This window comes from Pleurodeles waltl, chromosome 9 (genome assembly GCF_031143425.1).
Source record: "Pleurodeles waltl isolate 20211129_DDA chromosome 9, aPleWal1.hap1.20221129, whole genome shotgun sequence".
In the NCBI taxonomy this organism is placed as follows: Eukaryota; Metazoa; Chordata; class Amphibia; order Caudata; family Salamandridae; genus Pleurodeles; species Pleurodeles waltl.
In genome coordinates, this window is record NC_090448.1 from 530,054,886 (window position 1) to 530,070,873 (window position 15,988).

Here is a 15,988-nt window from a genome sequence, read left to right on the forward strand (position 1 = left end):
CGGTCCTCGTCGGGCAGGCGCTGCAATGTCCGATGGGCCCCTCAAGGGGGCTCTTTACCAGAGATCTTTGAAATGGTATGCCGTAGTGGCGCGTAGGGGTGGATTCAGACCTACGAAGAGGAAAAAGGGAAGCTGGAGAGGGAAAATAAAATTGGCTCTAGAACCCTGCCAGTCAAATATTTATTAGGTGCAAGGGAACTAAGTCAAGATTAAAAACACATAGGGAGTGGGAGAGGAGACAAAGTTACTCCACACCACCACAAACCTAAATCATAAGGAAGAGGGAGAATTTCTCCTTGTCCTCCGCGATGGTCAACCTGTTTCACGCCTAATCTGCCCAGAAGGGTCAAGTGGCATTTCTTCAGGACTACAATCAACAAAAAACTCCTAAGCTTCGCTCATGTATACATTTCTACAAGATATATGAAGAATACAGTGACTTAAAGTGCCGAATGAAAAAAATAACATAGGGTTGGGCGGCTGCCGGGTAGGTCTTGGAGCAGGGACGCCTCAAGGCACCTGCTATGACAGTTCCGTTTGACCCGCATTTCCCCAAGGGGCCCATCCCCTATTAGAGGAGGGTCCAACCCTATATTGTTTTTTTCATGCAGCTCTTTATGTAAGTCACTGTATTCTTCATGTGCGGTGGAAGGGGTTGGCCACGGGGCCCAGCCTGACTGAGTCCTGAGCCCTAAGATGGCTGCAACCACTTCCTAGTTGAGGTAGTGGCAGCCAATCAGATATCAGTTTGAGATTAGTCAGCTCTGAGGGGTTCTTCGCAGTGTGAAATATACAGTTTTTCTTAACATAAGTTTTTCAAAAACTACTGAACGCATTTACACTGACCAATTGGAAGGTTCTGTTTTTTAAAGTTGTGGTATCACAGGATTACTGTGGTACTCCCACAGGATCAGCCATCCAGATATGAATATATTTTGAAGCTTAGTGTCTCTGAAAATGGCTGAATAGATGTACATCAAATCACATGGCCTGCTGCCACAAGCAGCAAGACTTGGTGTAGTGATATTTGTATTTTGACCACTGACTTCATGTTGCACCACTTTGCACTTGGCTTAGCTGTTCACATTCACATTAGTGATCACCAGTTACAAACTCCATTTTGTATTTAGCTTAGCCTTAGCTACACTGGCACGTTAAAGCTACGAGTTGTTTTCCGTACTAAACACGCTACGCAATGTGTTTCTATTTTGCGTGACATAACATGGAGGAGTCAATCAGTCAGCACGATAAGGATGTACTATACTGATGTTTACGGTACAGCAGGGAACGGCTTAGGCTTGGGAAAGACACCTTGGGAAACTGGCCAGTTCCAACCTGTTTCTTTCAACCCTGACCTAAAATAGCCAGCATTTTTTAATACTTCTTGCGCAGCGGGAGGGTTTTTTCCAGAAAGCTCCTTCCTCATTTGTTTAAAATATGAGACCCAGGTCGACAGTGGGAGATTTAGAGACCTCAATCAGGATTTTAGATGTTGAATGCTTGATATAGTTCCCGTGAGGGTAGAGTTCTCTCTTTTTCATCTCAGTCGAACAGGGTCATCGGCTTGCTGGCAGGAGAAAGATGAAGCACCAGACAGGCCCTATGGTGAGGCATTTTTATTAATTATTTGCTTTGCCTTGTGTATGAATATATATATATATATATCAATACAATTATTTGTATCCTTGCATGTATATATTTGCTGTTTAGAGACTGAAGATTCTTTGTACATGGTCTTACTTCATTGTTGTACATTTAAAAGGTACACTTTTGGCTATTCAAGCCTTCCTTCACGAGCCTTGCGAAATGCTATAATAAATGTCTTCTTCAGATTTAAGAAGTGCATTCCAGATAATCTTTTTGACTCCTTTCAGTGTGTGTTTTTGGCTCAGTCAAAAGTAAAGCAAAACACTTTGACAAAGATTGGCTGGGGGAAGGGTTTGTAGGTTAAAAGTGTACATTTAAAAGTGAAAATATGTTTGTCAGGAAGGCTAAAGCACCTGCTTCTAAAAACGTGTGTGAACAGTGTTTTTCACATTCCTGGATGGTGCCGGGCAACCCATGATGAATAAAGCAATGAATTTTTACATTTGGCTGGTTTATCAGAAAGTTGGGATGAATGTTTGAATGAAGCAGAACCAGCAGACGTTTTGTCTTGCTTAAGAAAAGTAGCGGTTGAAGGGAATGATCTTTTAGTTCTTGGCAGACGATGGTGGATACTTTGGCCTGCCTACAGAAAAATGCAAGAAAAATGAAAACAGTTAGAAAGGGTACATGAACAACTGGAAAAGCAGCTTGTGGATTCAGGGAATAGTGTTACCATGTTGTCTTGCCAAAATAAATTATTGCAAGAAAAGGCAGACACGTATCAAACCATCGCAGAACGTGCTGCAATCAAAGTAGCTCAAAACAAAAATCGTAAATGTAGAGGAAGAATAAATCCGAAAAAAGTTCATTTAGTCATTGCTAATGCTGGTTTGGACTGGTGCCCAGATTCGTTTTGGGATAATAGCGTTTGGACCAGCAGTGATCCGTCAAACTCTAGTGATGAGGAGAGTAAAAAAGATGGGGGACAGAGGGACCTACTGGAGCAGAATGTAGTGCATGCACAGCCAATATTTAGATGAAAATTGCCGCACACACCACAAAATCCGGCAGGGATTGAAATTAGTTCCTTAGAAGATTACACACAGCAAGAAGTCAATGATATCATATATAGATTTAAGAAATGGGCGGGCGAGTCAGTACTTACTTGGATGGTGCGGTTGTTCGATTATGGTGCCTTGAGCGTTATGCTTGATATTGGGGATTCTTCTAAATTCTGCACTCGATCCGCTCATACAGGAACAGTTTAGAAGTTTTCAGGGTCCACACCAAATTACTTTGCTGCAGTTAGCCTCTGAGTGCTGCAATCCTAGGTATCCTAGAGAATCAGAATGGCCACCTAATGATAAGCCCTGGTATACTTTAAGAGATGCAATGCAGAGACTTAAAGAGGAAAGTATGAAAACTGCCATTTGCCTGAACAATGCACACCATCTATTAGATGGACCACTCGCTGTCTCAATGCGCAACCAAATTATTCGCTTGCTCCACCAGCCCACAAACAAGTGATCATGACTCTTCTAACTAATCAGACAGGGCAGGCTTTAAAAGACGTGCTAGAGGCTGTCAGAGAGTTGGGGGTATTTAGGACAATGGTATTAACCTGAGAGATTGGCAAGGTCTGAGGGGGCGCCCAGATAACAACACAGTGTCCAGGAAAGACATGTTTACGGTGCTACTAAAAAAAATGGTGTAAAAAAAGAACAGATTGATGGGATAGATACCAAAAGCTTGTGGGAAATGTACTGTAAAAGAGGTTTAGATCGAAAGGAAAGCAGCAGAAAGGTAAACAAGCAAGATAACAAGCATGAAACGCAGAGCCAGTCACAGATATCAGGGGAAGGAAAAGAAAGGGAGAAAAATGTTTCCTCACAAGAGAGAGAGAGGAAAACCTGGACAGTGACTGGTTAACTTTAGAGAACAGAGACTGGGCGAGCCTGGTCGCAAATATGAAAGCATATATCCTGACCTCACTTGGGCAAAAGTTGACAGGTTTAAATCAGACTAAGAAACTGTCCAAGCTCCAGTACAAAGTTGGGCTTGTCGAGATAACAGACCTCATGTTGATTTAGAAATACAGTGGAAACAACAAAAATGTGCAAAACGTTCGAGCCTTAGATGACACAGAGCGGATGCCTCTTTGATTTATGGAAACCCTAGGAAGTTTAACGGACCGCATTACACTATCACATGGTTGGGGAGAAGGCAGACCCCTGCTGTACAAACCACAGCACAAATGAAAATAGGGAGAACAGTGAAAAGAGAATATACTGTGTTGATTGTGTTTCTTTTGGAATACGTACTGGGAATTGACAGGAATTACTTTGTATTTGGATGATGGTTCTTATCAGTTTGGAACAAAAAGATACATTTCAGTGGTAGCCATGAGAGTGGGTCATTTAAAAAGTCCCCCAGTGAAGGTGCCCATGGCAACTAAAGTAATTCATTTGAAACAGTACTGTATCCCTGGTTGGCATGATGAAATAAGTGAAACTATAAAAGACATGATTGAGGCTGGTGTAATAGCTCGAACTACTACTGAATGGAACAATCCCCTCTGTCCGGTTAAGCGACCTGAAGGACGATAGAGAATGACAGTTGATTACCGCAAGCTTAATAAAAATACTCCCCCCTTTAACAGCCGCGGTCCCAGACACCATCACTTTGAACAAATACAGAAACATACAGGGACCTGGTATGCTACCATAGACATTGCCAACACGTTCTTCTCTATACCCTTGGCGCCAGAATGTCCAGAGCAATTTTCATTCTCCCACTGCAGAAGGCAGTTCAGAATGTTATCTTTGCCTAAGGGGTACATACATAGTCCCACTATTTGTCACCGGCTGGTGGCAGAGCACCTGAATGTAGTATGTCATTCCAGGTGTGCAATTGACCCATTATATTGATGTGGTATTCAGGGAGAAACAGAAGAACATGTCCAGATTCAGTTGAAGAGAGTAGTGGAACTCTTGCCGAGTAAGGGGTGGATGAGTAACACACATAAGACAAAGGACCATCTCAAAATGTGATGTTTCTAGGCATTCAGTGGGATCAGGGACACAGAGAGATGTTACCACAAGCAAATCAAAAGATTCTCGAGTTTGTCACACCCCGCACTAAGCAGGAGACACAGAGATTTATTGGATTGTTTGGTTTTTGGAGACAGCACATCCCTCATTTGAGTCAGTTCTTGGCCCATCTGTACAAAGTGACAAAGAAGAAACATGAGTTTGGATGGGGTGAAGACCAGCTGTGTGTTTTTGATTTGGCAAAGGAAGCAATTCAAGAGGCTTCAGACTTATGGCCAGTTCTGGAGGGAGACAATAAGTTACATGTAACTGTTCAGGGACAATATGCAAATTGGAGTATGTGGCAAAAACAGGGAAGGGCGAGGATGCCCCTGGGGTTCTGGACTAGAAAAGTACCTGACTCTTGAGAGCGCTATACTCCTTTTGAAAAACAGCTTTTGGCCTGTAATTGGGCTCTAGTGGATACTGAGCAAATAACACTAGGTTATAATGTATTTCTGAGACCTGAAATACCAATCATGCAGTGGGTGATGAGGTCACCTTAATATCACCATATAGGACTTGCACAAGCGGCTAGTATCATATACTGGAAATGGTACATACAAGATAGGGCTCGAATAGGACCGGCAGGCACTGCAGCCCTACATGAACAGGTGTCACAACCCCCTGTCCAGGATGAGAAGAGGGTGCAGGAGGTACCACAGGTAAGAGTCACCAGTAAGATGGGGTGCACCATTTGAATCCTTGTCCCCTTAGGGTAGGAAGCATGTAGGGTTTACCGATGGTTCTTCCAAATATGTGGGTTCCAAAAGATCTTGGAAAGCAGTGTTGTACAATCCAGTTACCAAAAAGTTGCTGAACATCGCAGGAGAAGGTAAAAGTAGCCAATATGCAGAGCTGTACGCTGTGCATCAGGCTCTAAAGCAAGAGCTGCCTGGGACTGGTCATATTTAGACTGATTCTTGGTCCACTGCCACTGGGTTAGCCACTTGGCCTCCCACATGGCATGCACATAACTGGTTTATCCACTCAAAGGAAGTGTGGGGCAAAGAGTTGTGGCAGGAAATTTGGGAAATGTTAGAACAGAGTAAAGTCACAGTGTATCACGTGGATGCTCATTGTCCTATTGACTCACTAGAACGCTGGTTCAATTCCCTTGCAGACAACAAAGCCAAATGTCAGAGACAGAAATGGCAACACAGGATTCTGACTTGGTGGGGTTGGATAAATGGGCGCACCAAAAAATGTTGATACCTGGGAGAAAAAGTGACTTACAGGTGGGCAGAGATTAGAGGGATGCACATTCCCCTAGACTTGATAGGAAATTGCAAAATTACAGTTTTTATTTGTCAGCACACACAACAGAGATCTGCTCCCCAAACAGTCAAAGGTCAATTGGGGAGAGGAAAGTTACCAGGACCGATATGTCAAATTGATTGCATTGGACCCCTACCGATTAGTTGCGGGTATCAGTACACCTGCACCGTAGTGGACACTTACTCTGGGTATCTGATTGCTGTCCCTTGCAAATGTGCTACTCAGCACAATACTATCAGAACTTTGGACTTGTTAATGTTATACTATGGAGTATCACTCCAGGTCTAGAGACAATGGGTCACACTTCAAAGGCAAATTAGTGCAGGACTACTGTTCTCAGCACAATATTGAGTGAATATATCATATTCTTTATTATCCACAGGCCTCAGGACTGATTGAGAGAATGAATGGCTTACTGAAAATTCAATTGTGGAAATTATCTAATGGAACTTAAAAAATTTGGAGAGAGCATTTCAATGAAGCTCTCCAGATTCTGAATAACAGACCATTAACAAATGCTGAAACACCCCTGATGCAAATGTTCACTCCAGCCTTGCAAATACAACCACATGTGGCCACTAATATCATCATGTACTGGGAAAAAAAAACCTGGAGCCTTAGCTCCTTACAGAGCCACACCTGAATCTGCAGGTCTTGACTTACATGCTTTACAAGCTTACAAACTGAAACCACAAGACATAGCATTGTGTGAAACGGGTGTTGGAGTACAGATTCCCCTGGAGAATTTCGGATTGATTGATGCCAGATCTGGATTGGCCCTCAAGGGTATTCATATTTTAGGGGTAGTGCTTGATGCAGATTACCAAGGAGAAATCAAAGCTATACTGTTAAATAGTGGAGAAGCTGATTTATTCATAAAAATTGGAGACAGAATTGCCCAACGTGTCTTCATTCCAGTGTATGGAGGATTGGTGAGGAAGGGGACTGCCCCAGCCCTTCTTACTGTGCGTTGGGAGGGAGGTTTTGGTTCAGCTGACAAAAACCCTGGTGCTGAAGTGTGGGTGGAATCCCCAAACGGCCCTCCAGAACCTGCAGAAATTATAGCAAAGGGTCCCAATAATGTCCTGCTGATCATGAAACCAGGAAAGGAAAAATGGGAACATATTCCAGCTGATTAATGTTGTTTGCGAGAATGGTCAGACTTGTTTCTTTTACAGATCATACTACAGCTTGTCTTTGCCGTGAGTGTGCCGTTTGGTCTCCTTTTGGGCATGTGCGTGTGGGGTCAGGAAAGACTTAACACCCCTGACCTCAAATTGATTGATCGACCACATCGGCCAACACCTTTACTGCATTTGAATGACAACATTTGTATTCATTTGGCGCAGACTGTACTCAACAGATCTGACTTTTGTATGAGTGCCATGAAAAGCACTGTGGATGTTTTGTCAACATGTTTGATCGCCATACCAACAAGCATCTTGTTATACATTTTCAATGCTACTAACCAGGATAAAGATGTGCAAGAACATGATGTGGAAACCCACTTTAGACCCTATGAATATTGCAGGTACTGTCAGGAAACAACGAAGTGGGACATTCTGATGGATACAACTACCTGTGGATTCCTCACCTAATGAATACTCCCATGGCGCCAGCATTCAACGGAAATCTTCTTCCTAGCTTCTGCACGTCGACGAGGACGTCACATTTGCCCACGCGACACCGTCAGACGTCATACAGGCAATAAGAAGTCCTCGCCGACGTCAGTTCCCTTTGTTCCGTGCCATTCGAAACTGTTATCTTCGAGGGAGCTACTGTTGCTTTTCGAGTTAGTGTGTTTTTCTGCTGCGTGTTTTTTCTCTGAGGTTACTATGTCTCAGCGGAAGTCTGGTTTCAAGCCCTGTCGAGAGTGTGGGGGCAAAATGTTCGTTACTGACCCACATTCGGACTGCTTGTGGTGTTTGAGTTCCGACCACGATGTGGCCACGTGTGATTCATGTCAACACATGAATCCGAAAGCCCTGAAGGAGCGAGAGGCCAAACTCTTTATGGCGAAGTCGGAGAGAAAGGAGAAGAGACACCATAGAAAATCCTCCTCGCCGAAGTCTCATCGACGTCATCGAGACTCCCGACGCCGTCGGGACTCACGGCGCCATTAGAGCAAGGAGAGGTCTCGATCGAGGTCGCCATCGGCTCGGCGTCGGAAGACTTGGGAGGTCAGTCCCACAGTCACTCCTCATCCATCGACGCCGTTGCCTTCTCCGGCTTCACCGACTTCGCCGGGGCAGACGTCTTCAGTGTTTGAGGTGCCACAGCCTCAGGTGTTCTCACCGACGTCGAGGCCTGCGTCGGGGTCGCCTTCGATCCAGGCACCCCATTATCCGGCTTTCCCGGCCCCTGGAGCCGATAATACCGCATTTTTAAATGCGATGTTTACCATCTTCCAGCAGATGGCTCCAATCGGTGCTCCGACTGGTCCTTCGGGTCCGTTGGCTTTCAGCTTGGGTGCTCCGGCAACGCTACGGGCAGCACCCTTCATGCCTTTTCTCCCCTTGGGGAATGTGGGCTCGGCGCCGGTGTCGGCTCTGGTGGCTACAGAGGTTTCGGCCCCGGAGGTTTCGGCTCCATCGGCTTCAGGGTTTCGGCCAGTGACCCCGGCAGGGCCTTCTGAGACTCCGAGACACACGACTCTTCATCCGACTCCTGGCTCGGCGTCGAAGCTTCCTGTGGCGCCTGACCCGGTGTCGGACGGGTCCGGTGATCGGCGTCGTTCCTCGACTTCTGCAGACGCCATGTCGACGCCGAGAATTGAGGAGAGGTTACATTCGAGGAGACGTGCTCTCCGTCTCTTGGAGGAACAAGAATATCAACGGGTCCTGGAGGAAGGAGAAATTGAGGATTCTAGCGAAGGTCTTCATGGACTGGATACAGCTAGTGGCCTTGATACTTCCCCTGAGTGGGACTTGTCATCTCCAGGGGAGTATACTGAAGAGGCAGCCACTTTTCATGCAGTGATAAGGAAGGCGGCTAACTTCCTCGAACTGCCTTTGCCGGTGGCTGAGGCGAAACAAAATTTACTGACTGAGGTCTTACATCCGGCCTCTACATCGGCAGAGCCTCTTTTGCCATTTAACGAGGCGCTGCTTGAACCAGTATTGGAGGTCTGGAAGAAGCCGGTATCTTCCTCGGCTGTCAATAGGTCTGTGCCAGGAGGTATCGGGCTGCACCATCTGACCCTGGCTTTCTTTCCAGACACCCTGCGTCGGAAAGCTTGGTGGTCCAGGCTTCCTGTTCTGCAAGATCTGCGCCTGGATCTTTTCCAACAGTGCCGGCGGACAGAGACTCCAAAAAGATGGACTCCCAGTCAAAGAAAGTGTTTTCGTCTTGTAGCATGGCGTTAAAGTCCACCAACGCTACGTGTATCTTGGGGAGGTACATCTATGCTCTGATGGACGAGATAACATCTTCGCATACAGAGCTTCCTCAAGGACTCTTTAATCTCGTGTCGGATGCTCAGGCTGCTGCAACCCAGGTTATCCAATCTGGGTTGGATACAACTGACTCGGTGGCTAGAGCGATGGGCACGGCGGTGGTTGCGAGAAGACAGGCTAGGCTTCGCAACTCAGGGTTCTCTTTGGATGTGCATTCGACCCTGTTGGACCTCCCGTTTGATGGGGACAAACATTTTGGTGCCAAGGCAGATTCGGCCTTGGAGAGGTTTAAGGAAAGCAGGGCCACAGCCAAGTCGTTAGGACTGCAAGCCGCTTCTTCTGCCTCCTCCAGATTTTTTAGGAGGTTTCGAGGATTTGGTCGTGGCTCATCCTCCTCTTCCTTTCTGGGGAAAATTCCAACAACCTACCTCCTCTCTCACCTTTAGATCATTTAGAGGGAGGGGTAGGGTCCGTACCAGAGGAGCCTCTCAGCAGCACTCTGCCTCTTCCTCGTCCTCTGGAGGGGTGCAGCAGGGGAAGCAGCCTTAGGCTTCCACCGATTCCCACTCACTCCTCTCCTGTAGGGGGAAGGTTACTGCATTTTCTTCACAAGTGGGAGGTCATCACATCAGACTCCTGGGTTATCAGCATTGTGGGAAAAGGCTACACCCTTCCCTTTCGGGAGTTTCCGCCCCGCCCATCTTATTGTTCAGAAGATCACCTCCTGTTGTTAGAACAGGAGGTTCAAGTCCTCCTTTCAAAGGGCGCGGTGGAGTTGGTTCCAGAGCAGGAAAAGGGTCAAGGTTGTTACTCAAGGTACTTCCTGATTCCCAAGAAGGATGGTCGGTTGAGACCAATCCTGGACCTGAGGATTTTGAATTGGTTCCTGAAACAGGAAAAGTTCAAGATGCTGACCCTAGCTCAGGTGCTTTTGGCGTTGAACAAGGGAGATTGGATGGTGTCTGCCGACTTGCAAGATGCTTACTTTCATATCCCGATACTCAAGTCGCACAGGAAGTATCTCCGGTTTGTGGTGGGGTCGCAGCACTATCAGTTTGCAGTCCTCCCATTTGGTCTTACTTCAGCACCTCGAGTCTTCACGAAGGTGATGTCGGTGGTTGCGGCAGAGCTCAGAAGGAAGGGGATAGCAGTATTCCCTTACCTGGACGACTGGTTGATCAAAGCCAAGTCCCCGGAGCTTGTGTTGCATCATCTGCAGTCGACAACCCAGTTGTTGTTCGACCTGGGCTTTTCGGTGAACGTGCCCAAATCTCACCTAGTGTCAAAGCCCAGCTCACCTGAGTTCTTGTTCAGTTCTGATGGAGGTTGAAGACAATCCGACCCCACCCTGAAACTGCTTGTTCCAGCACACTGGTTTTTAAAACAGTGCACGAAGAACAGAAGCTCAAGGGAAGGGGGGAAGTGGATAAAATAAAAAAGAGAGACAACACCGTTCTTGCGTTTCCACTGTTGAAGTGCTGCACAAATCTGCGGCCCTTTCTGACTTCTGTAGAAACTGGTGCCTAATGAAACATAAACAAAGAACAGATAAGTGCAATCTATTCCTAAATGGGTTCCTGACTATCCCTTTATTTATTAGAAATTCTCTTCTAAAAGTACCTCTTGGATCCTGGTCTCTAGTTTCCAGGTTTGGAATGTGTTATTGCTCTGGGATGTGTTTTCTATTACTGTAAAGCTTCTAAAACATTAAACAAATACCGTTATCAGAATTACCAATATCAAACATTCATCATAATATAACTAAAGCCTAAATTCCCAATAGCAGACTCACTTTTCCCATATTTCCAGAATCTTTTATAAAACAAATACTGTACTTTTACATCAAAATACAGCATGTAATTTGTGCAAGTCCTTGATTTACTGTTTGCCTTGCTGTCAATGGTTTCCACTGTTCGATTACCAAAAGTTCCATGAAAAAAAACAATGTCCGCTTCACAAAGTTCCGCAAAATACTCCTGCAACAAAGAGCCTGAATCACAATGCTCGTGGAAGGCACTTCGCCTCAAACTGTCTATACACGAATCCAGAAATTGCCGTCAAAGCTCCCTCAGGTAATAAAAAGTTTTGCACTTACTTGTTGCTGGCAAGAGATACTGATCAGTCTAACCTTGTCTTCTTTCTCTTTTGCAGGTTACTCGTAGGAGAGAGGCTGAGGCAAGGAGGAACCGGAAACCGGAAGAAGGAAGAGCCAGCAGCTGCGCCCATTGAAGTCAAAGAAAGTCTGTAAAGAGCAGGAGTGCCAGCGCCGAGGGATCTGTTCTCAGATAAGCGGGAGGTAGACGAGCACAAGCACTGGGTGAGGCTCGGGGGATGCCTTTTATAGACAGGGCTGGGTGTGGTTCGAAGAGCTGGGTGTGGTTTGAAGGGCTGGGTGTGGTCCTCACATGCTGCACATGTTCTTGGAAGGTGTGCAGAGCTGGGTGTGGTTTGAAGAGCTGGGTGTGGTCCTCACATGCTGCACATGTTCTTGAAAGGTGTGCAGAGTTTCAGTTATTATGCAAATGAGTTGGATTAACACATGGCCTAGGGAGGAGTGTTTTAAAGAAGCCTTGGTAAAAGCAAGGCCCAATGTGTAAACAAAACAGCACATTAAACAATATACACAGAAGCCTAGGGGGGGGGGGGAAGGTGAGATAACAAGAAAGGCTTTCAATAGTAAGTTTAAAAGGGAGCTATTACAGAACCCACTAGTGCAGTGAGAAGGGACATGCTCTTTGCTGTGTACAAACCCTAACAGTTGCCCCCCTCAAAGGCCCTCCTACAGGACGGGGTTTTCCTGGATTTTTTAAATAAAACCGTCTAATCAGCTGTGGGGCATGTACATATGATGCTGGTTCCCATGAATTCTCAGATTCATCATATCCTTTCCATTCTACTAAATAAAACAGACGTCCACTAATTCTTTTTGAGTCTTTTATGCTTTTCACTTCATATTCCAGATTTCCCTTAATTGGTATGGGTGGAGGTGGTGGTTCAGGTCGGGTTTTTGAGTTGTACGGCTTAAGCAAGGACACATGGAATGTAGTATGTACTGGATATTCTTTTGGTAAATCTAATTTTACTGTTACCGGGTTTACTATGGCAGTTATACTAAAGGGTCCAATGAAACGTGGTTGCAGCTTTCGGGATCCCTCTATGTTTAGGTTCTTTGTGGAGAGCCATACCTTGTCACCAATTTTATACATTGGGGCCTCAGATCTGTGTTTGTCTGCTTGTCTTTTCATGCTTTCCTTGTACTTTAATAAATGTTTCCTGGCTTTGTCTTGTATGTCACCTAACCTCGTTAGTCTATCCGTTACTGTAGGCAACAGGGAATCTTCTAACAAAATGGGTATAGCTCTTGGATGATACCCCTGCAAGAAATAGAATGGTGAGCAAAGTAGAGCTGAATGCTCAGTATTATTATAAACAAACTCTGCGACAGGAAGAGCTTCCAACCATTCACTAGAATAATCAGCCAATAAACAACGTAGCGTTTGAAGTAAGGTTTGGTTCAGTCGTTCAGTCTGTCCATCTGTCTCTGGGTGGAAAGCAGTGGATAAGGCCACATCTATTTTCAGTTTTTCACATAATTTTTTCCAAAATCTGGAGTTGAACTGGCTCCCTCGGTCTGACACCACTTTGCTTGGCAAACCATGTAAACGCACAATTTCCCTTATAAAAATCTCGGCAAATTCTGCTGCCGTGGGTAATTTCCGTAATGGTACAAAATGTGCCATTTTAGATAAAAAATCCACTATAACCAACACTGTTGTGAAGGATTTTACAGGTGGTAAACCTACAATAAAGTCTACGCTCACAGTGTGCCAAGGTTGTTTGGGTGTTGGCATTGGTATTAACAAGCCGTCAGGAGCCTTATGAGAAGATTTATGTCTTGCACAAATTGGACAGGTAGTGACAAATTGCTTAATGTCCTTTCTTATAGTGTCCCACCAAAAGTGTTTTTGCACATTTTCCAGGGTTTTTACCCAACCAGGATGACCTGCCAATGGTGAGGCGTGATGCCAAATTATCACCTGTGTTTGTAATTCAGAGGTGGGCACTAACAGCATGTTGTCGTGATACAATAAACCTCGTTGTATTGTGTTATGGGAATCCTTTAACCAATCCTGAGGTGCTATTTGCATGTGTGCATTATATAGATCTGTGATGAAATCCTTCTGTTGTACTGGTGCCAACAACTTTTGGGGAGGAATAATGGGTTCTCCGATTTTATCTTGTTTCATGTCTGAGGTATGTCCGTATCTAGATAACACATCAGATTGAATTTGTTGTGCACCTGGTCTATAGGTTATAACAAAGTCAAATGTGCTAAAAAAATTTAACCAGCGCATCTGACGTGGTGTTAGTGCTTTAAGTGATCCAAAAAACTGTAGGTTCTTATGGTCAGAAAAGATTGTAACTGGGTACTTGGCTCCCATTAAATGGTGCCTCCATTCTGAAAAGGCTACTTTGATAGCTAGTAGTTCCCTTTCAGCCACAGTGTAATTTTGTTCAGCTGGCAATAACTTTTTGGAATAGAAGGCTATAGGATGTAACTGGCCATCTACTGCATCTCGTTGAGAGAGAACTCCTCCTAAAGCTACTTGTGAAGCATCTGCTTCAACAAAAAAGGGCAAGTCAGGATCAGGATGTTTCAGAATTGGGGCTGAAGTGAACTTTTGTTTTAGGAGTTGAAAGGCGTGTGCCGCCTCATCAGTCCAAATAAATCGTTGCCCTTTCCGCAACAAGGTAGTTATTGGGGCCGCAATGTCTGCAAAATGTGCAATAAACCTCCTATAAAAATTGGCGAAACCCAGAAATTTTTGAATATCTTTTACAGAGGATGGTTCTGGCCAATCAGCAATAGCACTGATTTTCTTTACATCCATAGTTATTCCTTGAGGTGACAGGCAGTATCCTAAAAAGTCCACCTTGTTGACATTAAAAGTACACTTTTCTAACTTAGCAAAAAGATGATTTTCTTTTAACTTTGATAATACTGCACGAACATGTTGGGTATGTTCTTCTGAGTTCTTAGAGTAAATGAGGATGTCGTCTATGTATACTATGACACAAACGTCCAGGAATTCATGTAGGACCTCATTTATAAAGAACTGAAAGGCCGCAGGGGCATTACTGTGTACTCAAATAAACCAAACTTTGTCTTGAAAGCTGTCTTCCACTCATCCCCCTCTTTTACTCGGACCAGGTGGTAAGCTCCCCGCAGATCTAGTTTAGTGTATACAGTAGAATGTCTTAATTGATCCAACAACACAGGTATTAGAGGAAGAGGATATTTATTCTTTATTGTAGCCTTATTTAGTCCTCTATAATCGATACACGCGCGCAGGGATTTATCCGGCTTCGGGATAAAAAAAGAGTGGAGATGACACCGGAGATGTGGAATGACGGATGAACCCAGACTGTAGTAGGTCATCTAGGTAGGTTCTTAAGTATTTGGTTTCTTCGTCAGTCAAAGCATATACTCTGTTATTAGGTAAAGGGGCCCCTGGGATAAGATCTATACAGCAGTCATATCACCGATGTGGGGGCAGCACACTAGCCTTTACTGGATCAAAGACGTCTTTAAAGTCAGAATATTCAGGAGGGAGACTTGGTTCATCTTGTGTAACACTAGCACAGTGTAATACTGTGCTCTGTTCTGTACCTGCTTCTTGATAGCAATTGGTTCTACAGAATGAGGAATCCAAAGTAACAGTTCTATTCACCCAATCAATTTTTGGGTTCTGAGTTGGTAACCAGGGTACCCCGAGAATCAAACCAAAATTAGGAGTATCTATCAGATCAAAGCTAATCACCTCTGTGTGCCCATTCTGACAGACCATGACAAGTGGACTTGTTTGTTTTGTGATTAATCCAGAGGTCAATTCTGACCCATCCACTGCACATACTGCTTCTGGACAAGGCTTTAGGCACATAGGAAGTCCTAAGATTTCAGCTAACTTATTATCCACAAAATTTCCTGTCGCGCCTGAGTCCAGTAGGACAGGGAGAGAATGCCTCACTTGGGTAGTAACAATTAAAACGACCTGAATTATGAAATGTCTAGGTATGTGCGGTACCCTGAAGGCTGCAGCATTAGAGGTTTGATTAAGATGTTTTCTCGAACAAGTAACCTCTCCCCTTGTCGAGCTTAATCGTTTCCCGATTCAGTTGAGGAGGTGGAGGAAACAGCACCCTTTCGTGGAGTTTTAGGCTTTACTGGACATTCTCTGGCAAAGTGACCTGCCCTGCCACAATATAAACATAATTGAAATTTTCTCCTTCTTTCTTTTTCCTCTGATGTGAGTGGACCTCTGAGTGTCCCTATTTGCATAGGCTCTGGTTCAGGGAGTTTATTATCTGTGTCTTTCTTCTCGTGTCTAATAAAAGTTAACCGTGATTCCAGTTTGTATTTATCTCCCTTTCTTTCTCCTAGTCTATGTTCTAATTTCACAACTAAATCTACAAAGTCCGAATAGTCTTTTGGCAAATCAACGATATGAGCCAGCGCGTCTTTTAACTCGTCTCTCAAACCTTTATAAAAAAGGGAGACACGCTTTTCCTCTGGCCATTGTGTCTCGGTGAGTAAACGATTAAAACTAGTGAGATAGGTCAATAAATCCTTGTTACCTT

General features: G+C 44.7%; 1 protein-coding gene across 3 annotated transcripts in view; it reads left to right on the forward strand.

Annotated features, from left to right (window-relative positions):
- Positions 1–15,988, forward strand: part of TMEM260 (transmembrane protein 260) — a 413,639-nt gene that overhangs the window by 30,442 nt on the left and 367,209 nt on the right. Inside the window, exon 3 of one of the 3 annotated variants that reach the window (XM_069207433.1) lies at positions 1,547–1,605. The exons of the other annotated variants lie outside the window; for them this stretch is intronic. Coding sequence (XP_069063534.1) covers positions 1,582–1,605 — 24 coding nt within the window. The 5' untranslated portion in view covers positions 1,547–1,581. The remainder of the gene's footprint in view (positions 1–1,546; positions 1,606–15,988) is intronic. 3 annotated transcript variants of the gene reach the window in all.